The sequence below is a fragment of the Phodopus roborovskii genome, unplaced genomic scaffold, assembly GCF_943737965.1.
Source record: "Phodopus roborovskii unplaced genomic scaffold, PHOROB, whole genome shotgun sequence".
Lineage (NCBI taxonomy): Eukaryota > Metazoa > Chordata > Mammalia > Rodentia > Cricetidae > Phodopus > Phodopus roborovskii.
In genome coordinates this window covers 240,513-263,186 of record NW_026125052.1, presented here as the reverse complement: position 1 = coordinate 263,186, position 22,674 = coordinate 240,513, and the positions used below count along the sequence as shown (strand labels likewise).

At 52.2% G+C, this 22,674-nt stretch overlaps 2 protein-coding genes across 4 annotated transcripts; one reads left to right on the top strand and one right to left on the bottom strand.

Moving 5' to 3' along the window:
- Positions 1 to 1,344: 1,344 nt before the first annotated feature.
- Positions 1,345 to 8,886, top strand: Gas2l2 (growth arrest specific 2 like 2). The gene is made up of 6 exons (XM_051180640.1): positions 1,345 to 1,881; positions 3,399 to 3,640; positions 4,461 to 4,568; positions 5,550 to 5,646; positions 6,206 to 6,458; positions 7,149 to 8,886. Exons 1-6 carry the CDS (start codon positions 1,497 to 1,499, stop codon positions 8,629 to 8,631), a joined length of 2,568 nt encoding a protein of 855 aa, XP_051036597.1. The 5' UTR covers positions 1,345 to 1,496; the 3' UTR covers positions 8,632 to 8,886.
- A 2,708-nt stretch (positions 8,887 to 11,594) lies between these two features.
- On the bottom strand, positions 11,595 to 21,719 carry Rasl10b (RAS like family 10 member B). Of its 3 annotated transcripts, none has more exons than XM_051180420.1 (4): positions 21,633 to 21,719; positions 18,235 to 18,591; positions 12,446 to 12,570; positions 11,595 to 11,910 (listed from the first exon to the last, which is right to left on the bottom strand). In XM_051180420.1, exons 2-4 carry the CDS (start codon positions 18,448 to 18,450, stop codon positions 11,640 to 11,642), a joined length of 612 nt encoding a protein of 203 aa, XP_051036377.1. In that variant the 5' UTR covers positions 18,451 to 18,591; positions 21,633 to 21,719; the 3' UTR covers positions 11,595 to 11,639. The 3 variants fall into 3 exon arrangements, with proteins under 3 accessions (XP_051036377.1, XP_051036293.1, XP_051036465.1); XM_051180336.1 differs by lacking the exon at positions 21,633 to 21,719 and adding an exon at positions 21,159 to 21,444; XM_051180508.1 differs by lacking the exon at positions 21,633 to 21,719 and adding an exon at positions 21,159 to 21,444 and having other exon boundaries at positions 18,235 to 18,586.
- Positions 21,720 to 22,674: the final 955 nt, after the last annotated feature.

Sequence of the window (22,674 nt, the reverse complement as noted above, 5' to 3'; positions counted from 1 at the left end):
TGTTTAATCTTATGTATGTGTGTCTGTTTGCCATGTGTGTGCAGATACCCATGGAGGCCAGAAGAGGGCATCAGATCCCCAGGAGCAGGAGTTGAATACAGATGGTTGTTATGTGGGTTTGGGGGACCAAAGCCAGATCTTCTGGAAGAGATACGGAACCATCTCTCCAGCCCCAACCCCCCCCCCGCTATTCTTTCTTTCTTTTTTTAGTATTGCTATTCTTAGAGCATACCAAGCATGCTCCTGCCTCCAAGCCAGTGCACTGGCTGCTTTTATTCCTCATGTGGACCCATGCCCTCAATTCTCTCAGGTCTCTGCCCAGATGCCACCTTAGCATCAAGTCCCTGTGTTTATAGAAGGTATCCATGCCTGTAAAGTCACTCACTCTCTCCTGTATTATCCCCCCAATATGCATCACTACCTGACTGCCTACACATTTGTTTTGCTGTTATTTGTTTCATCTTTTGGTTTTTGAGGCAGGGTCTTACCACATATTCCAATCTGGACTTGAGTTTGCTATGTAGTCTGGCCTTGAACTATCCTCATGCCTCAGCTTCCCAGCTGCTGAAATTACAGTGTGTGACAGCACCCCTAACTAGACTTGTTCATCTACCACCCATCACCCAGTAATATATAAGTAGTTTCTAGAGTTCAGGCAGTGATTTTGTTGTTGTTATTTATTGCTATATTGCCTGTATGTTCTGAGGGTCTCATGCTTTCACACATATTACACGTTAGTGCCTTTCTCACAACATCCCAGAAGGGGATGTTGTCCTCTTTTGACAGTTGAGAAACTAAGGCACACAGAGAACGGGGAGTGTATCAGGGAGTGTGTGCCTCCCCAAAGGGATTTAGGGCGAAACTCCCATCCTCTGTCTCTCTCGTGCTCACTCATTCTCCAAAGCTCATCGGTCTCGAAGCCCCTCCCTCCTCACTTCTACCTCACCTTCCTCAACAACCCCCACAAGAAATCAGTGGCTTCAAGAACCCTGTCCCACCCTCTGGGCCCTGCTTCTCCTGCACAGGCCCCAGGGCAGGACAGAGGCACTTGGCTGCCGGAAGGAAGAGTTAACAAGGAGTGTTTGTAGCAGCTGCTGTCTCCAAGGAGAGGAAGGAAAGCAGAGCTGAGAGGCCACAGCCTCGATGCTTTTCCGGGCTCCCTGGCCGGTGACAGTGGTGGGTGGGAGGCAGCAGATGACCCATCCCACCCTGGGGAGAGAGGATTGCTCTCACTTCTACCAGCCCTGGGAAGCTCTGAGCTGAGAGGACCCCGCAGGGGCTAAGGAATGTGGGTAGTGGGGGCTGGGCCTGGCCCAGAGGCTGAAGCTAGCGGCATGGGCATGCCGCAGAGCCAGAAGCCCTGGGCTCTCAGAGGGTAGAAGGGGACCCATTGAGCCAAGGAGAAGTGGGCCAGGACCTTGACCAGCAGGTAGCAGGAGTTGAGACAGCAATAGGGGACAGGAGGCCCCTACTTCCTCCTGTACTTCAGTTCCAGCATGTCTCAGCACAGGGGACACAGGAGGAGGCTCAGAACCCCAGGGCCTCCTGTACGCAGCATCCGGTCCTTCAAGTCCAGCGAGCAGTACCTGGAGGCCATGAAGGAAGACCTGGCCGAGTGGCTCCGGGATCTGTACGGGCTGGACATTGATGCAACCAACTTCCTGCAGGTGCTGGAGACTGGTCTGGTGTTGTGCCGGCATGCCAACACTGTCACAGAGGCTGCTTTGGCCTTCCTGGCTGAGGCACCTGACAGAGCTCAAAAGATTCCCATGCCCCAGGCTGGAGTTTTTTGCAATGGGGCTGCTCAGCCAGGCACCTTCCAGGCCAGGGACAACATCTCCAACTTCATCCAGTGGTGTCGCAAGGAGATGGGCATCCAAGGTAACACATCTGTCTCATCCTTATCTTGTAGGGGCATGCATCACTTGGGGGCTCAAGCTAAGGCAGATCTGGGGTTAGGAGTGGAGGAGGCATTCTTCTAGATTTCTCATGAGGTACCTCTAATTCTTGTGCATTGGACTCTTCACCTCACAGCAAATCCTCACTATAAGCACACACTGATGATAAACATCTATTAAATGGTTCACTCAATCAACATGGATGAATCACCTTTTCCATTTCCAGTGCATGCTGGGTACCAGGGGCCAAGGCAAATAGGGTCCAATGCCCAGGAATGCATGGCCTAGGAAGGCAGACAGATGGATAGATTCAGAAATTACAGCTCAGGGGGATGTGTGCTTCAAAGTCAAGTGTATCACATAGGGTCCAGAAGGGGCACCAGCAGCTTGATGATAGAGTAGTGGGCACCAGCAAGGGCATCAAGAGGGAGGAGGTTTGGGCTAAGGAGAGAAGTTTGGAGAAGGGAATTGACTAGGCAGAAGGGAGCAGTGGCAAAGCACAAGGAAGACGATGACTGGGAGAAACTGGCCAGTGAGCATAAGGGACTAAAGTAGAGGTTCTCAACCTTCCTCATGCTTTAATACAGTTCCTCATGTGGTGGCAACCCCAACCATAAAATTATTTTGTGGCTACTTCACAACTGTAATTTTGCTACAGTTATGAATAGTAACACAAATATCTGATGTGCAACTCCAGTGGGGTTGTGACCCACAGGTTGAGAACCACTGGACCAAAGGCTGGAGAGAGAGCTGGGGTTGGGGGAATCACTCTATAGGGAGGAACACAGTCCTGCGGGGATTTGTAAGGCTTAGGGGGTGACAGTTGTTTGCCTTAAACCCAGGAATGGAATTAGGTGTGGTTGCACAATCCTGCAGACCAAAGGTTACTGGGGATGGGACAGGGAAAGGGTCAGGTTTGGACTCTTGGCTAGTGGCAAGGAGGTGAGGGACCGGGTCAGAGGTTAATCAAAGCTAATGATCTGGCTGGAGAGGTAGCTTATGATGTACTGTTTCCAGCACCAAAGCCCCAAACAACTGCTACTTCCTGTTGAGATAGGCTTTACCCCCATTTTTCAGAAGACAAAAACTAGGAATCTGGAGCTAGCCAGAGGTCACATAGCCACTGGGAGATTCCGAGCTGAGCCTTCTAGGGTGAGGTACCCAGAGGCTATAGTCAAATACACTGAATTTGAGGTGTCCAGAGGATGGGTAGGAAGAGAAGAAAGTGCTTCCTGCTCCTTGGATCTTCTTGGTGGCTTAGTGGATCGGAGGAGAGCCAGGTAGAGTAAGTCCTATTCCCTACCTTAGGATCAGGCAGGCTCCAGATATTTTGCCCACTCACCAGCTTCTGCAGTTAGCCTGGTTGCTTTGTGTGGACCCTTTCCAGGTGCCTCCTCAATCTGAGATGCTGAAACCGAGCCATCTGTGTCTACCTTGGGATGGTCTCTAGTGGAGGATTTAAGCCACTGCATCCCCATTCTCTCCTTTGTCCCACACCAGAGGTGCTGATGTTTGAGACAGAGGATCTTGTCCTACGCAAGAACGTGAAGAGCGTGCTGTTGTGTCTGCTGGAGCTGGGTCGCCGTGCCTGGCGCTTCGGTGTGGCTGCACCGGCCCTAGTGCATCTGGAAGAGGAGATTGATGAGGAGCTGCGGCGTGAGCTGGCCCTGCCCTCACCGGATCCGCCACCACCTGCACCCCCTATCCGCAGGCCTTGCCACTTCCACAACCTGGACCAGATGGTGAGCCCAGCCAAGCACTTGGGCCCAGCCTGTGCCCTGCCCTCCTCTTCCCCAGTCCTCACTGCCCTGCACCACTCCGAGTCCCTACCCTTACCACATGTAACAGTGGCTACTGCCACTTAGCCCCTTTGCCCAAGCCCATCGCTGCACACCTCTCACTTAGCCCTGTAGGCTATGTGCCAAGGACATGGCATCCTTGTTACCAGCCAACACACACTGTGTGGCTTTGGGCAAATCATTTAACCTTTCTGATCCTCCATGAGGTGTACTGAGGCACAGTAGCCATTTTCTGGGACTGCTGTGAGAATTAAGTGAATCAACACGGAGCGCATGGGGGGAGGGGGAGGGGGAGGTTCCAGAGTGGAATCCCATCACAGGAGGAGGAACTTTCCTGAGGCTAGCCCCATCCCAGTCTCTCTCCTCCCCTTTGCCTCTTCTCCTATTCTGTTTTGCTTTTTTTTCCTTTACCTTCTCTTGCTGTGTTGCCAAACGTGGTCTCAAACTCATGAGCCCAAGCAGTCCTTTGGGAAGGTTTCTTAGCTGAAGGCCTGTAATACAGTGGACACAGGACTCTGCCCCATGCTGGTCAACAACACAGTCCCCTGTATCCCACTGTCAGAAGAAGAGGACCCAAGGGGGCTGCTCCAGGCGTTGTTCTTATGGGTTCTTTAAAGCCTTCCTCTTCCTACTTGCCTCTCAGCCCTGACTTCAGCACCAGCCTCTGGGTGGGAGGCAGATAGGCACTCATTTAGCATGATCCAGCATGTAGACTTGGGTACTCAGGTAGAGAAGAGGGCTGAGTCTCTGACCTTGCCCACAGGTGCAGAATCTCGTGAGCCATTGCACATGCCCAGTGCAATTCTCCATGATCAAGATATCTGAGGGGAAGTACCGAGTAGGGGACTCCAACACTCTCATCTTCATCAGGGTAAGTTGGGCCTGAGGTGGAGGGACATCCGGTGTCAGTGAAATGGGGTTTCCTTCCACAGAACCTTGACTAAGTCCCAGGGCAAAAACAGGAAGCCAGTCACCATACATCCCAAGTCACCAGACCTTGGGGCTCTCTCCTACCTTGGAATTTTCCAGGACATTCCAGGCAAAGTTGACAAGCCTCTCCCATCCTCCCACCAATGTACCTGGAACTGCCACCCTCCAACACCTCCATCAGAGCTGAGTTTACAGGATGCCCCCAGGCAGAAATAAGTTGTATTAAAAAAAAGTGTCCTCACTTTCCCATTCCGCAGGATAGGACAGAGTGAAGGACCTGAAAACCTGGGTTTGTGTTCCGTGTGTGGCCCCAGTCATGTGGATCCCAAAGCACACTCAGACCCTGGACCTGTCCATTCCGTAGAGTAAGGAGCAGTCCAGGACTGGGCTTTCCACTAGCCATTCCCCCTGCCTTGAGCACAGAGAAGGATGTGGTCAGCAGCTGGACACCACCAAGGCCTTTCTTTGGGCATAGAACATACCCGGGAGCACTAGCCAGCAACCTGAGCCCCCCTCAGACCCTGAGGCAATAGTCTTGTGATGTGTGTATGGGCCAGAGATTTGTGGTCCCACTTTTGAACTGTGGAAATTAGTCTGGAAAGACTACGGGACCTGTCTCATTACAGAGTTGGGCAGAGCTCCCACTGTCACAGACATGTGACATGTAGGTCCCATGTAGGCCCCATATCAATTGCGAGCAGACACAAGTGTAAATCCTTGTATAGCAAAGAGAGTGTCCCCAGTTGTGGGCGCACAACTATTTGCCAGTTTGGCTCTCACCCTTGACAAAACTTGTTGGATGCAGTCATGGGTAATACTTAAACAGAAAAATATGTCTCCTAATCACAAACATGTGTACAGGAATATACAGGAATAGGGGATGCCCTCTACTCGGCTCTTAATCTCATCTTTGCCCCCTCAGATCCTCCGGAGCCACGTGATGGTGCGTGTTGGGGGTGGTTGGGACACGCTGGGCCATTATCTGGACAAACATGACCCCTGCCGGTGTACGTCCCTCTGTGAGTTCCCCAAGGGTTTTTGCCTGTGGGGCTAGTTAGAGAGCCCATCTGTGGGAGGGCGAATAGGCCTGATCTCCAGAGGCACCAGCTGGGGGGGTTGTGAGGAACTGTGGGCGAAGACAGAGGGGAGGGGCGGACGTGGCGCAATACTACAATAACCACAAGGTGGCGCGCAAGGCACGTAGAGACAGCGTAGGCCAAGTTCAGTAGCACTCAGGTCTGGCCTGGAATCCACACGGGTGGCCTGAAGTCTGACTTGGAAGGTTTTCAGTCCTTCCTCCTCTTCAGTATGTCGAGTAACCCCAAATAAGCATACAATTTGAATAAAAGTTTCAGATCCGCAATACAACATAGTGTTCAGAAAATCACGTTGGGCTCTCTGACCAGATTGTGTCCCCTTGAGCCCCTTTGTAGATACTGGGACTGCCACGGTAGGTTCTGGTGTCTGTCAGGAAGAATAAGGAGAATTGGGCAGCATAGAGAGGGGGGAACAATGAGTTTCATAAACGGGAATTGAACCTTTCTGTCTTCTGCTTTCTTTGGGGGCCTTGGTGGGTAGCCCACAAACCAGGCAGTTTCCTGAAGCCCCCAGGGCCACCGGTGCAGCATGAAGTGAAGGTGCAGGATGGGCCCTCACAGCCCCAGCCTACAATGACCATCAGCCGCTCACAGAGCCCACTGCCTCCAGTGGACTGGAAGACATACACCTCTTCCAGCCGAAAGCTGAGACCTCCTACTCCCTCTTCTCCCCTACCCCATGGTGAACGGGGAGCAGGGGGCAGGACCCTCAGAGAAATGGCCTCATTACTAAGGTACAAGGGAGGGACATGTAAGGGTCTCCTCCATGTCGCAGTGGCTCATTCACCAAGATAAAGAGAACAATGTCCTACCCCAACAAAACTTCACATATGCTGGGTATGGTGGCGTATGCCTATAGTCCTAGCATTCAGGCAGCCAAGGCAGGAGGATTGTGAATTTGGGTCTTTCCTGAGCTACTTTGGGAGGCCATATCACAAAACCAAATTTAAAAGAGAAAGGTTATATAGCCCAATGGGATAATGCTCCCCTAGTATGCACAAGACCCTGGACTCACAGCCCAGGGCCACAGAACAAGACAAAGCTTCAGGTGTTTCCAACCAAAACAGTACCCACAGCTTAAGGATCATCTCATTGTTCCAAATGGCTACTCGTTTTGCAGCCAAGGAAACTGAGGTCCAGGAAAGAAATGGCCATATTGACTGTCCTTTGATTTCATGATTAAGACTGAGACCAGCCCCAAATATGGATAACTTCTGATCATCTTCGGGGCTGGGATCTTCCTCTGAAGTCAGCTTCTATCTGCTACATGGGGAACAAGGGAGAACAGGCAGGAAGAACGCTTCATAGGTTCCTCTTGGTCAGTCCTAGGGAAGAACACCGCTTCTCTAGTACCCCATGGTATTCCCGTTGGAATGCTGCTGATGGTTCCAAGTCTCTCTTTCAAGACTTTTTTTCCTTTGCAGGTCCCAAGAGAGGCCAATGACCCCATCTCAGAGAACTTTGTCACCCAGTCCCCAATTCTCATCTACCTGTAGGAGCCCAGCCCTACGAAGTGCCCTGTCAGGAAAGACAGAGAATAGATGGCCAGGTGAACTGTCCAAAGGAAGGACTCCCATATCTTGGGTTCACAAGGAAACAGACAACCGAGGAACACATACCAAGGCCCTCACCCCTCAGAGGCTCCAAATCACTGAGGCCACTAGTAAAGGGACATCAGCAAGAGGACCATCTCCCCCATCGCGTTCCTCCAGCCTAGCCAGTCCTCACAGATTCTGCCTCCTGAGTAGGGGAGCTTCCCCACAGCTCAGTGAACCCATGTCTATTCAGTCCCCACCCCCCAGCAAAGGGTTCACCAAGATCCCCATCCGGCTGTCCCCTGCCCAACCCCCGACTCCAGGAAGAAGTGGTTTGGGTGCTGAAAGTGGAGGTTCCATGGAGAGAGGATCCACCCCATCAAGGGCAGTCACAGGGAACCTGGATAGATCCAAACACAGGCATCATGCTGTGGAAGCAAGCCATAGGGACCGTCGGGTGGACATCAAGATCACTTCAGAGATGGAGGATCCCAGGAGCCTAGACATGCAAAAGTGGAGGTGGGGGCACGCCCCTCTGCCCCTGGGCAGGACTAGAGAGCAAGCCTTCTGCCAGGGTCTGGAAGAGGAGATTGTGGCCAACATGAAACTGCTGGAGGTGGGGGCGACCTGTAATCAGGGTACAAGGTCTCAAGTTATCCCTCGAAGTGGAGTCTATGTTCCCAGTCTAGGTGGGGGGTGGCCTGAGTCCGGGAGTCTTTATGATAAAGTCATCCAAGAACTGGTCCAGGCGCCCCCACCTCTCCTTAAAGTGGACCTGAAAGCCTGGAACGTAGGCTCCAAAGCTCCCCCTAAGCCAGATGTGGACCCAAGAAGCTCCAAAGAGAAGCTAGGATTCAGAGAGAGTAGGCCAAGGACAAAGGCAAGTCTGACTGCCAAGGGAACCCCAGTAAGGACTGTGTCATCCACTCTAACTGTGCCTGCCACCCTGGAGGCTCCCACACACTCATGCTCAGACCCAAGTTCTGACAAAGCCAGGGTATGTCTGGGCAAGGGCAAGAGAACCCTCCGGAAGCCCCAGAAGATCCCATCCATTTACAAGTTGAAGCTGAGACCGAGAATCCGACCCCGCAGAGACCACAGGCCTGAGAAAAGACCTTCCAGAATTCCCAAGCCATTGGCCTACCTCTACCTGGGTCCAGCCAGGACAGCTCCTGGAAGCAGGCTATTGAAATCCACATTGGGTGGCAAGGGAGGGAGCACCTGCCAGGTGGATAGAGCAGGTGAAAAGGAGGAAGAGAAAAAGAAAGAAGGCAGACTCTCATTGGAGAACAGCTCCAAGACTTCAGAGAGCCAGGAGCCTCAGCAGCTTGATGGAACCCAACTTACACCAGAGGAGGAGTCTTGGGTCTGAAGAGTTTGAAGATGGGGAGGACCATGCAAAACATGTGCTGTGCAATGTATGTGTGAGGAAGGACAGGACCTTGGTCAGGAGTGGGTTTGAAAACTCCATCTCTTCAGCTGAGCAAAGGGGCAGCTCATGCCGTCCACTGTTGGCCAGCGGTGGTGGGGAGAGCTCGTATCTTATTGTTACCCCCATGAACAGCTCGTGGGCCTCTGGACATTTCCACAGCTGTAGGTTATTAAACACACATGGGTTTGTCCTTGAGCCTCAGCTTTTTGGGGTCCTTTCCCTGAGGCTGTGGAAGTGTAGAGAGGTGCAGCCACAAACATTGCTTCTGCTGGAGGTGATGGGGACGAGCTGTCTGCAAGGGAGGTTTCCTACCAGGTCCTAGAGGTCAGGACCGTGGACAGCGACAAAGGCAGCTCTGCACAGGCTCCTGAAGGCCACCCTTGAGGAGGACTTCAAAGATTTGCCTCTGGCCCTGAGAACAGGGATCACTCAGGGTGAAGAGAGCTGTTTGACAGCATCTGTCACACTTCTGTGTCTAAGAAGTTATGTTCCGAGGCCCTAAATTTGAGCCCTGACTGGGAGGAAGAGGCAGAAGCAGTTAGGACTGAGACTTCCAGGCAGCTGTGAAGGCAGGTAATGGTGTCCTCTATGTCAGTGGTTAGCTAGAGGGAAAACAGTTATGTCCAGTACCGTTTCCCTTTGACCCCTGGGTTCACCTGGACTTTGGGGTGGGGAGCCCCCACTCTTTGCACATAGCACATGTGCACTGCAGGGACCCAGTCCTCCCTCCATGAGCAACAGAGCTGACACTGAGGTAGAGAAACGAGGGAAAACACTCCCTGATTTTTAATCCGACTTCCGATAACAGCTCAATGGGTGTCGCACACACTTCCAGACCCTGTGTGGGAAACCCTGGTTGGGGAGGGGAAGGACAGAGACTCAGAATGGGGGTGGAGGGACCTGAAATCCAAGACCTGGGATGAAGAGGAAAGGGTGAGGGCGGCTACATTCCAATGGCTCCCCCCGGTGGGGAGGGCAGCCAGGGGCCCAAATTCCCCCACCCTCACTTCAGGTGCCTCAGAGGTGGGGGGTGATCGGGCACATGAGATGCTGCCATCTTTACCCCATGCCCCCCGGGAACCAGGGGTGGAGTTGCAGGAGAGGAAAGTGGGCATCTCTCCTCTTTACCCTCCCAGCCACTCCGAAGTGTGGGGAAGGGGAGCCACCACCTCTGCTGCAGAGGGAGGCTCAGAGAGGGCAAGTCACTAGCCCAAAATTGTGCAGGACAGCAAGGGCTAGAACCCAAGAACGCTGGGCTGCTTATATCAGGGCCACTGCTGTTGTACTGCAGCACCCCTGCTGGGTGGAGGGAGTGAGATTCAGTAGGGGAAGCCAAAGAGAGAATCATGGATTCCCTCCCACACGGGAACACCATAAATTCCCCGCCCCCACCCCTGTCCCCAGATGCTCCCCATCACCTCTCTGGGTACCTGATTTCCTGGTCTGTGCACTTCAGCCCTGTAAAAGGCTGGGCATCCTATGTACCCCTCTTAACAAAGGGTCCTTGTTATCCTCCCAACTGGACCAGGGCTGAGGCTGAGGGTTCAGCCTCAAGAACTCTTTTAGGCCAGGGCAGGGGACATGATACCACCTCTTCCTTCTTCCCTCCCTCCAAGTCCCCCATCAGTCCCTCAGGCCATTCCTAGAATCTCCATTATTATTATTTCTAAATCGGTACAAAACTGACAGTGATCAGCTCCGGTGACGAGAGGTAGAAACCCGGCCAGGCAGCCGGGGAAAATGGGGTGGGTGAGTTAGGGCATAGGGCCAACCTGGTGTTGGGACGAGGGGTCAGATCCTGAGGATCTCCACCTATGGGTGGGATGCATGCCTTTCTCCCCCAGGCACAAGAAGCTCCCTTATTCTTTTCTTGGCTCTGCCCCTACACAGACTGATCAAGACAACCTGAGACCTGATGAAGGCAGAGTCTTAGACAGTTGGATTGAGGCGGGACTGGGACACAGAATTAATCACTGGCATAACCTGACCTGGGCACCACTTTGCCTACCACAAGACCCCACAACTCAACATCCCACAGCATAGCAGACCATCCCACTGCAGGAGGTAACAGAAAAATAGGACCTAGCATCATGGGGAGAAAATTATCCTTTGGGAAGTTTCCTCTCCACACTGTCAAACACAACAAAAGGAATTTTTAGCCCAGGGGCCATCCAGCTTTGGGGTCAGGAAGGGTAAGGGGCACCCGGCAGGGACCATTGAGTTAAGGCTGGAAGGTAAGTGGTTGCGTCTCTGGGGGCTGCTGGGCAGGGAAGTCTCCCTGGATGAGGAAGAGCTCTGCCTTCTCTCCCTGACGGCTGTGCGACCTCAGCCCTTGGACCTCTTGGTTTCGGTCCTTGGGCCACTTGCATCTCTCCGCCCTGTGCCGGTGGTGCTGCCGGTGAGAAGGCCTGGCATCACAAAGTTGCCAGGACCTGCGACAAGGGGATGAACGAAATGAGAGCCCTGTGAGCGGAGCTGGGTGACAGGAAGGGACACTGGAGGGAAGACAGGACAAATGAGGATGGACAGACACTTGAGAGGACAGACATTGAAAGAGGGGACACGGGGCAAAGACAGACACACTGTGGGGAAGATGAGCAGGGGCCTGGCCAAGACAGCACCTCCTCACTCCACTCTCCATTTCATACACTCACCCCTTGGCCCACAGATTGTGGCGCCCCCTGGGGCCGGACACTACACTACAGCACTGAAGGTGGCTGTCCAGGGAGACCCAGGTGGGAGGGAAGGACTGGGGAGTGGCGGGGAGGCTCCCTCTCGCCCTCTGATTCTCGTGGGGAGGTGTGTGGCTGCAGGAGTGCTTCAGGCCGGGAGCCTAGAGTTCTCCTCGGGGTGGGGTGGGGGGTCCCCCCCGCTCTAGCCCAGGTGTCCCGAGGAAGGCCCTACCCTCCCTTCCACTGGAACAGTGCTGCAGCAGGGCGCACGCGGCGTCACATGATGGCGCAGCGGTTGCGGCGCAGCGCGCCCTGGAAGCGCAGGGCGGCGTGCACGTGTTTGCAGCGGGCGCAGCCCACACTCTTGAGCAGCTCGCTGAAGAGCAGCAGGATGTGCCAGTTGTACTTGGCCGAGCACTCCACGTAGCCGCACTTCCAGGTCTTTCGCACCAAGTGCGACACGTTCCAGCGCGGAATCACGCGTCCGCGTTGCAGGTCACGCTTGTTGCCCACGATGATAATGGGTGTCTCCGAGGTGCCGATCACCCTGCGGGTCGAAGCAGAAATCTGAAGATGGTGCCAGTGTCGAAACCACTAGACTGCGCGCTAGCGTGTACTCTGTTTCAGGTGCAGCCCTAGCCCCTTGGGGATGGTTACATCTCTAAAGAAGCACGTCTTTGGATCCAAAAAAAGTTCATTTTATAGACAAGGAAACTGAGGGTTATATGTCAACTGATTCGAGGCCATATCCCCCCCCATCATTAGTGTAGCCTCTTCATAAGTAAGGGTCCCAAAGTGAGTCAACAAAGTAGGGTATGTGACCCACATCTGTAATTACAGCACTAGGAGCCCTGAGGCAGGGAGGTTTTGAGTTTAAAACCAGCCTGGCTACATAGCGAAACCCTGTCCAAAAAGAAAGAAAAGGGGTGGGGGAGAAAGGGGTGAAGACACCTAGGAACCACTAAACGCATACATTTCATCTGTGACCCAAGTCCCCCCCCTTGCCTGTGTTCCCCCTTTTTGGAGACAGGCTAGCATTAGGGCATCCACCGAGGCAGCAATAGACTGACACAGCTCCTCACCTTGTCTCCAGGATCTGCTGACGGATAGTCTTGACGTACTCAAAGCTGTCAAAGCAGCAGATGTCATAGACCAGGATGTAGGCGTGAACGCTCCGGAGTCCCCTGCAGCAGGCATCTGCCCACTCCTGCAACACCCCCGGCCAGTACCACAGTCAGAGCAGCCACGAGGCCTCCCAGCCCCCAGCCACCCTGTCAAACAGACAGTGCTCTCACCTACCACCACACCAGAGTTTTTCATCCCCTCCCCCACTGAAGGCCAGGATCCCAGTAAACACAGGTGCTGAGAGCTGTAACTTGTCCTCCCCAGCCAGAAGAGACCAAGTCACAGGCTGACTGACTTCCTGGCCCACCACACTATCTTGTGAGGATCTGGAGATTACATCTGTCTGATCCATCCATCCAGTCCTTTGTTCAAAGTGCATTTATGAATTCCCCTAAGAGCACCTACTGTAATATCTTTCCAAGGCTTGATGATTAGCCACTGTCCCTGCAAGCAGAGGACTGTGCCCATCCTCTCTTGTGTCTGGATTATGCCCTGGTTACAGCCATCCTATTTCTGGTTCTTCACAACTGCAGTGAGCACCCAAGAGGGCCAGGACCCTGGTTGGTTTTTTGTTTATTTCTTTTGTGTTTTAGCTTTTGGAGACAGGGTTTCTCTGTGGCTTTGGAGGCTGTTCTGGAACTAGCTCTTGTAGACCAGGCTGGTCTCAAACTCACAGTGATCCACCTGCCTCTGCCTCCCGAGTGCTGGGAGTAAAGGTGTGCACCACCACTGTCTGGCCAGGACCCTATTTTTGTTTTTGTTTTTACACACTCCCTCCTTCCGTCCCTTGTTTAGTGGGTTTTTAGTTTAACTGTAGTAATTCTGCTGTTTTAGCTCTCTCCATGGTGCTGAATCACTCAGCACCAGCAACCAGGAGCAAGGTAACTCCTATCCCTAACTTAACAGTCCTTGGGTTGCAGCCTAAAGGCAAGCTTGGGGGGGGGGGGAGTGACAGGAAGCATAAGGGGGCAGAGTGAGGGAGACAGAACAGTGGCCTAAAGAGTTCCAAGAAGACGGGATTGCTCTTGCTGTACCGTTTTGCTTGGTTTTAAAGGCTAAATTTTCCTATGTAACCCAAACGCACTGAACTCTTGATCCTCCCTCATCTGCCTCTCAAATGCTGGGATTACAAGCATGCATCACCATGCCTGTGAGAACTTCTCATGGAGGGGCTTCAGCTCAAGATGAATAGGCCCTTGGAAAGGCTAAATGCGCTAACGAGAAGGTTCCCTGAGGATTAATTAGATAGTTAAGCTGCCAACAGATGTAATTGCAAAAGGGTGTTCAGGAAGACAGTGTGCAGAAAGGAGGTCCCCGAAGCTTCAGGGAGGCCTTGTGGGGACAAAGAAAATCAGGGCCTCTTCTCATGAGGGCCCTCAGGAAAGAAGGGGAGGAAAGGGGTGCAGCACAGTCACAAGGTACAGCCTGGCATGTGTGTGGCCCTGAGCTCCACCTGCAGTGCATGCAAAAAGGAAGACCAGACGGATGTGGAGGCATAGCTCCAGGCCCAGCTTGCAGGTAATCCAGGTGAGTTTCAGCTGAAAATGAAGGGGGCAGACTTAGGTGGCTGCCGTGGATTGTGAAGTCTGACTTCAGAACGGCATTTCCAGCTCAAAGGCTTGGGAGATGCTGCAGTGGGTTTCCCTGGGGAGATGATATGGCATCTTTGTGCTGAGGTTTTAATTTTTGGTGCAGAGGCAGGATGCAGAGGATAGATCTTAGAGCGCAGGAAATCATAAACCTGTTTCCTCCCACACCAGGGACTACTGGATTTGGTGGGACACCATTACCTGGGAGGGGGGTCAGGGGCCTCCATGCCTATGCAACTCCTCTCCCACCCCACATGAGGACTGGAGACTCCTGGGAAGAGGGAGGGAGGATAGCTTCCATTCTGTAAGCCCTCTGCTAGGCTGCTGGAGACAGGCTGCCAGACACTAAGGGTGACAGCCCCACCCATCCTCCAACATACTGCCTCCTCAAGGGGACCCCAGGATGCCTCCCACTCACTCCTCTCAGGAGGCTTCTAAAAGGGAACAGCAGAAAGCTCCAGATTGGCTGGGCTGCCCCTCTACTCCTTGACTGGAGGGAGGGATGGTGAAAGCTCAGCTTCCCTGCCAGTGTGTTCCATATAGTGTTCTAATTTGTTCCCCCCAGAGGCCATCTTCGGGCTGTATTGAGTCAAGGGATGGACTGAACACACAGCCCAGTGGTAATGATGTCTTTATCACACACCAAGCCCCGGGCCCAGTCTATAGCTGAAAAAGACAGAGACAGAGGAGGAGAAATGGCTATTGAGTCTAGCTCAGGGAGATAGCTTGAGGGTCTCAGTCGCCTGGTCTTAGCCACGTGTTTTTGGGCATCTCCTTTGGCAGACTGCATATGCCCTCTAACTTCAGCTTTCTCCTCTGAAGGAGAAGGGACTATGGAAGGTAACAGGCTCAGACTCAGGGAAGTATTACTTTTATTTTATTCCTAGAAAGCGGCCATCAAGAATCTTAGGGTTGATATTTGATCACAGAGCTTTCAAGGTCCCTTCTTAGGACTTCTGTACTCCAAGCCCTATAATTGTGCTCCAGGAGTGAAATCTTTGAGATTTTAGTATCTAATATAAGGGTCAATCAAGAATAAAAGGGTTACTAGGTGTGGCAGCGCACACCTTTAAGCCCAGCACTCAGGAGGCAGAGGCAGGAGGATCGCTATGAGTTGGAAGCCAGCTTGTTCTGTATGTTGAGCTCCAGAATATCCAGGGCTATGAATGAAGAGAGAGGCCCTGTCTCAAAAACAGGAGGAGAAGGAACATACAAGCTTGATGCTGCATGCCTTTCATTCTAGCACTTGGGAAGTAGAGGCTGGAGGTTTAGGAGTTCAAGGTCATCTTTGCCTATAGAAAAAGTTCCAGGTCAGCTTGAGCTAAGTCTCAAAAAGAAAAACAAATCCCTAATAATATGAGCCCCAAACAGGCAATTGATATTAATAGTTCTCAGGGGAAAAACAAACAAAACAAAACAAAACAAACAAACACAAAAGCAAAGCCAGAATCATAAAATCCTTAAGTATAGAAATTATAGAAAAATGCATAACTTCACTCACAATCAGAAATGCAAATACAGGCCACACTAAGAATATCTTCTCTTACCTTCTAGATCAGTGGTTCTCAACCTTCCTAATGCTGTGACCCCTTAATACAGTTCCTCATGTTGTGGTGACCCCAACCATAAAATTATTTTGTTGCTACTTCATAACTGTAATTTTGCTATGAATCACAATATAACTATCTGTTATGCAGGATAGCTAATATGCTACACCCAAAGGGGTCATGACCCATAGGTTGAGAACCACTGTTCTAGAGTGTCAAAAATCCCAGAATTTCATAGGATACACATACAACTTTTAGAGAAGGGGCTTTGGAGACACCCTCTAAATTCCATGTCTATTTATATTTTGAATTGGCAATGCCATTTCCAGTAACTGATTCTGCAAATACAGAAACCTTTGTGCAACCTGACTTACACATGAGGCTGTTTATTCATTTTGGTATTGACCCTAATGGTATAGGACTGAAACCCACCCATTTGTCCAATTATAGGGGAATCTGTGAAACTTCATAGTGGAGTTTTGAGTAGCCATGAGAAAAGAATGAGGCTGTCCTTCAGACAGGGACAGGAAATAGTAGCTCCAGTTGTAATATTAATCGGTAGTGGCACACAACTTTGATACCATGATTGGAAGGCAGAGCAGATGTATCTCTTTGAGCCTGGTCTACATAGTAAGTTCCAGGACAGCCAGGGCTACACAGAAAGACTGTGTCTTGAAAACAAAACAATAACAACAAAATCCCCCACAAATACAAAAAACAAAATGTTAAGTTGAAGAAGCATGGGCCCTGCTTGGAGGTGCATACCTTTAACCCCAGCTACTCAAATTCAAGGCCAGCCTGGGCAACATAGCACCTCTGCCTGTCTCTTAATAAGAACATCAAGAACAAGGTAGAAGTCTGGGCATGTAGCTTGGCAGTCGAGTGGTAACTTAAATTCTGGGTTCTATCCTGAGTAACAAACAACAATCACAGCCCTGAACAAGACATAGGACATGGAGTTTATTTTTATGGAAATGGAGTGAAAATACGGTTTCTTGGGGCTGGAGAGATGGCTCAGTGATTAAGAGCACTGGCTGCTCTTCCAAAGGACCAGGGTTCAATTCCCAGCACCCCCATGGCAGCTCACAACTGACTGTAACTCCAAGATCAGACACCTTCACACAAACATACACACAGGCAAAATACCAATGCAATTAAAATTTTTAAAATAAATAAATTAGGGACTAGAGAGACGGTTCAGAGGTTAAGAGCACTGGCTTCTCTTCCAGAGGCCCTGAGTTCAACTCCCAGCAACCACATGGTGGCTCACAACCACCTGTAATGAGCTCTGGTGCCCTCTTCTGGCCTGCGGGCAGAACACTGTATACAAAATAAATAAATAAATAAATTATTAAAAAAAGAAAATATGGTTTCTTCCTGGGATGCCAATGGACCATCAGTGAGATGGCTAGGGAGAGAAACCATAGGGTTGAAGGGGCAGAGGCAGGACGCAGATTGCTCTAGACCACAGCTCAGGTATTTAAACCGCATCTGACCCATTCTGAGGTCAGTAAAGATAAATATACAACTGAAAGTGAAAAGAGTAACTTGAGCTCGGAGCCAGATTCCATCAATGTTTCCAAGTGAGAAGCAGAGGATGCTGGCCTGGGACTCACTGCCCTGACCTCAGGCACACCACACCGTGGATCACATGCCTGGATCAGGTTTCTCTCAGGTGCTTAGTCAAAAACCAAGGCCCTTCTGTTGGGGTAGCCGAGACACTGCTGAGTTCCATCAGGTCCCAGGCAGAGATGGCTGCATTTGCTGTCACAACCGGCCAGGGCTCATTCTTATCTCTATGATTTGCCCACAGGTCTCTCTCTGCCTCTCTGCTAGAGAACTCTGCTGTGAGCAAACACATCTGGGAGCTCAGCTTCCCATGCAGCCAACTTCCTCTTGAGCCAGAGGGAGAGAAAGGTGTAGAGGCCCTGGTTCTAAAAGCTGGGGAAGGGGGGGGGGATGCAGGCAATGGAGATGATTAAATCTAATTGTGCAAGGAGCCCAGAGGCAGTCCTGAGGGTGGGGAGTAGGGTACCTGAGAGAAAAGGCCTTGGGCCAAAGTTCTGATTGGGGTCTTCAGAGTCATTGAGAACACCCCTTCTCAGGTCTCGGTCTGTCCTGCTGACCCTCTACAGATGAAAATGAGGATGTGAGGCCATGGCAGGAGAGCTCAGTGTATAAACAGTCCGTTAGTGTCCCTACTTTGTTGAGACATCACCCTCCTCCGTGACTCCATACACCCGAGTAAGTGAGACCCTTCTAGCCAGGACTGTTTCAGCTCGCTCATCTCCTTCAATTGCAACATTCATTACATTGTATAACAACTGTCTGTTAGTCTGTTCTCACCAGACTAGGAGTTCCTTGAAAGCAAACTGCATATCCGATTTTTGCTGACCATTCAGTCCTGGTGCCCAGTGCAAAGTCTGGCACACATTAAAACAATCATCAAACATCTTCGAAATACACTAGCACACAAATGAGCAACTTCTTGGGATGGTTTTAAGGTGGGAGGCCCAGGGTGTGGTGTAGAGCCCCTGGCAGAGCTGGAGAGCTAGAGAGGGTTGGAGCCTCCTCTCCCCTTTTGCCTAACTGCCTACATGGGCAGCTTACCTGCAGTGTGTTGACAGGGAAGGCGCTGATGGGTGGAAAGTCTAGGATCTGGAGGTCGTGCACATGGCCGTTCATGACCACAGCAGGCAGGTAGAGGCGGCGGGCGGTGGTGGGCACACAGACCTCGCTGAACTCGTTGTATAAGAATTGGCGCACAATGGCACTCTTGCCCACACCTCGCGCCCCCAGCACGGCCACCCGGTAGGTGGAGACCATGCCTCCCGCCCCACTCCGCCTCCGCGTCCTTGCCTGGGGCTCCTCCGGGCTGCATATTCCAGGGGCTGGGGGCTCAGCCACCGTCAGGACCAACCATTGCTCCCTCTGTTTGCCTCTGGCCCTCTTCGGCCACCACCTAGACTGGGGGACAAGAGGTGGACTCAGTGCTCTGGCTCATCCCGAGACCTGTACTGTTATTTTTCACCTCTGCATGTTTGCTGAAGCTGTTTGCCACTTGGACAGCCTTCCTTTTTCCAGAATCCTATCTCAATCTATCCCCCAAGCTGTGCACTGTGGCCCGATTCTCCTCAACCACAGCATACTGCAATGCCCAGTATTGCAGATTCAAATTCCAGTCCCAGCCCCAAGCCTGCAATACATGGCAACTCCTCTTGGTTTCAGTCACATCCTGAAGAAAAAGTGAATTTCAGTGGAGGCCCTCTTGGCATCCTCAGGGGAGGTAGCTCTTTTTGTGTAGGACTCATATTCTAGACATCTTAATTTTATGGCTCTCAAGAGATAACTGCCCACAGCAGCCTCCAAGGTACCACGATGACCCAAAATGCCCCTAGTATTTCCCAAAGTCCCACTGAACTAGATGATTGCATTGACTCTGGAGAGCAACACAGTTGAGCACTGGCTGCTAGCCGGCACACACGGTTATCCTCGGGTCAATACAACACCCCTAAGGGAAAAGTATTCCTATTTGCACTTAGAGAAGAAGCTCTGTGTGCTCCAAATCACACAGCTACTTTCTACAGGTTGCAGGGCTTATCATGTTTAAGCTTAGTGATTTTAAACAGTGACAGGCTAAAAGCAGGGTTTGAGTCTTTGACATTCCTTGGAGCTCAGCAGGCCTGGCACACACAGCTGCTGCCCAGGAAGGGACTGGACTTTGAGAGATAAATTCATTAGCTTTCTGCTTGCTCAGTGCCTGGGACTTTTAGAGCTTGGACATAAACCCCAGCTTTGATGACTTTTTAGCCATAGGCCTGTGGGTAAAACACCTGCTTTGGAGCCATGCTCTACACATATGTAAAGTGGCATCTACAGTCCCCATTTCCAAGACAACCTAAATAAATCTCTTAGCTGGAAGGAGACAATCTTCCTCCTGGGTTGAATGATAACCACAATTAGTAAATGGGTGCAGGGAGGTAGGTTTACTAGGTTCTGATGGTGACATGGTTTTCAAGCTCTCTCTCTCTCTAGTGTGTGTGTGTGTGTGTGTGTGTGTGTGTGTGTGTGTGTGTGTATGTGTTCTGCCAGGTGTATGCTCTTTTCATATATGCATGATTCATAGCTGAATGTCCCCTAGGTTGTCCTGATTCAAAGCATTCAATCTGTGGATATGTATGCATGTACAATGGTAAATAAAAGACAGGGCTTGGAGTAAGAACCATCAAGGTTTGCTTCCCAGCCCTGCCTTTCACCTAAAGTATGACCTTGGCCAAGAAACTTCATCGGTATCATGAGGTTGTTTGTGGAAAGTTCAGTGCCTGGCATAGAGTAGGTATGCCATGTACAGTGGCTACTGGTCATTTAAGGTTTTTGCAGATGCTCATTTGGACCTCCTGGCAGACTTGGAAGGGTTCACTATTTACTGTTGCGTGAACTCACATACTTGTAGTGTGTGTGCCTGGGCACCCATGTGCATGTATATGATGCCTTTCATTTTATTGAAGAAAAATAAACCACCACCACCAAAAGAAGATCCTAGAGCATCGGGGAAGCAAAGTCTAGGACTCTAACCTCCTATGTGCCTCATGCATGTCTCTTCCCCAACAGGTGCTCCTCTGCTGAGCCTGCTCCCAGCTGAGACAGGACCAACCCTCCACCACATGCATCCCTTCAGGTCCTTAGGCCTCTGGGGGCAACCCTGGATGCTGCCAGCTTGGCAAAGAGACTCAGTTGGATTAATTACATAACAGCACAAGCAGGTGGGGATGGGGGAGCTCTGGGCAATAAGAGAGGGCAAAGAACAAGGAAAGAGTCCGGAGTCACTCTGGGTGTGGCGGCTTGGAGGTTTCAGGGTGTACCCTACCTGCAGATTCTCAAGTCCCAAAAACCAACTCTTTCTTAATAGTAGCAGAAACAAAACCCAGGTACAGTCTGGAAGCCAAGGAGTGGGTTCAAGAACAGCCCCCTAGGAATAGGCCAGCCTCTGGAACTACTAGGCCTAAGTGTGGCCCTGTCCCCAACTCAAAGGGGAAAGATATCCCCTCTTTCTTCCCAGGCACAGATCCTGGGTCCAAGTGGTTTACTAGACCCACATGCCTAGTTATATGGGGGTGAAAGGTCTGTCCCAGGAAGCAGGGTCCAGGCCCCCTGAGCTTCCCCAGGGCCTGCATTCTGCAGTATTCTGCAGACAGCTCCCGGCAAGAGACAGGGGTCACACAGTCGGGCCATAGCCTCTTTCAGTCCCTTCCCAGGCCTGGACTTGGGTTTCTACCCCACATTGGGGAGGTCAGGGGATCCTAAAGGCCTTGGTAGGGGCACCGTCCTCGCACGGGGTCCCTACCACGTTCGCGTGGGGGTGGGAGCACCGCCGAATGCCGGGCTCCCGATGGCCCGATCGGTGGCAGGTGTGGGGGCTGCAGGAACCCCTCTGGCTTCCGGCCCCAGCTTCACTCCCGCGGCCGCCTCCCCGCCACCCCCACCCCCCGGGCCGCCCCTCACCCCGCGGGCCCGCTCCTCCTCCTCCCGCTTACCCGGGGCCGTCCCGGCTGCCTGCCCCCTGCCCTGGCCGGCGGGGTCGCGCTCCCCCCGGGCTCCGGCGCTGCCTTGGGCTCCCCCGCCCGGGGGGAGAGTGAGGGGCGCCGCCCGCGGCCCGGGCGCGGCGGGCTGGGGCGCGGGGGGCCGCAGCACTGAGGGTCGCTCAGCTGCTCGCCCTGCGGAGCGCGCCGCCCCACTCGCACCGGCGGAGGGGGAGGCGGGCGCGGGGGGTTCCGCTGGGTCCCCGAGCCCGACGGATTCACTCGGGCGCCGCGGGACCAGCCCCCAGTCCCTAACCTCGACCTTCAGCTCCCTCCCGGCTCTTCCCTCGGAAAAATGTGGCTCGAATCTGGAGGAGTTGGAGGCGGGGACCGGAAAGGCCCCGGAGTTTGTGGCTTCATTGCGATTCCCTTACCTCAAAGCCACTCACCCTGCCCCAGGCTGGGCTTTTTCTTGGTCCCCCTCCTTACCGGTCTAGTCAGTCAGTGACTTGCAGGTGCCCAGTGTGTGTCCTGCTCTGGGTGCTGACATCCAGGTTCTTGCTCCTCCACCCCTGGAGGACGGAGTAGAGGGTGGTCACTGCGGCAGGGAACAGCAGGCCAGGCTAGCGCCAAGCAAAGCTGGTTCCCTGCCAAAGCATGACCTCCACTCCTCTAAAACTGCAGTCCCTCTCCTCTGTGAGATCCCAGCATTTGCCAGGCTTGAGGGCGCAGTTTCTTTTGTATTTGTTCTCAAACAATTCTCACTAACATGTTTTTATCAGTAGGTAACATCCCAGTGTGGTAAGAGCTTTGCCTAAATCCTCAAGTTAACCCTCCTCCCCAGAACATTTTTATGAAGTTCGTTCTGTTTCCCCCATTTTACAGACGAGATTACTGAGGTTGAGAAACGATGAGTAACTCCTCATACTTCAATGCAAAATGTGGAATGCAAAGGCTGAGTCACCCATCAGCTAGGCAGCTACAGAAAAGCTCAGCAGAGGGCTCACAGTCCAGTGGGGAAGACAAAGATAAATTGCTCTGTGTTCTAAGTCAAGGAAGGTGTCAGCTCTTTACAAAGGTCAGTAGAGCAATTGTAGGGGCTTGAGGAGAGCCCAGAGACCTGACAGAATCCCACAGGCTGGGAAGAATGGGGTCAGATGATGTCAGGAGAGGTTAAGACAAGACCTCTGGCTGCAAGATGTCAGCCTGTGCAGGTGCCTATTGCTAAGCGTGAGGACCTGGGTTTGGTCCCTAGGATTCAGAGAGAATGCCTACACATCCTCTGACCTCATGCTGTGGCTTGCATGCCTTTTTGACAGCTTCCTGCTCTCCGAAGAGTCTCAAAAACACTGTTCTAGTTCTTTTCTTGATGTGGCAAATACCTGGCACAAGTGATCTCGGGGAGGTAGGGCTTATTTAGGCTATGGTTTATGGGGACAGTCTATTGTGGCCAGAAAGCCAAGCGGTGGGAATGAGACATGGCTGGCACTATGTGGGCAACTAGGAAGCAGAGGTGAACGCTAGGTGAAGC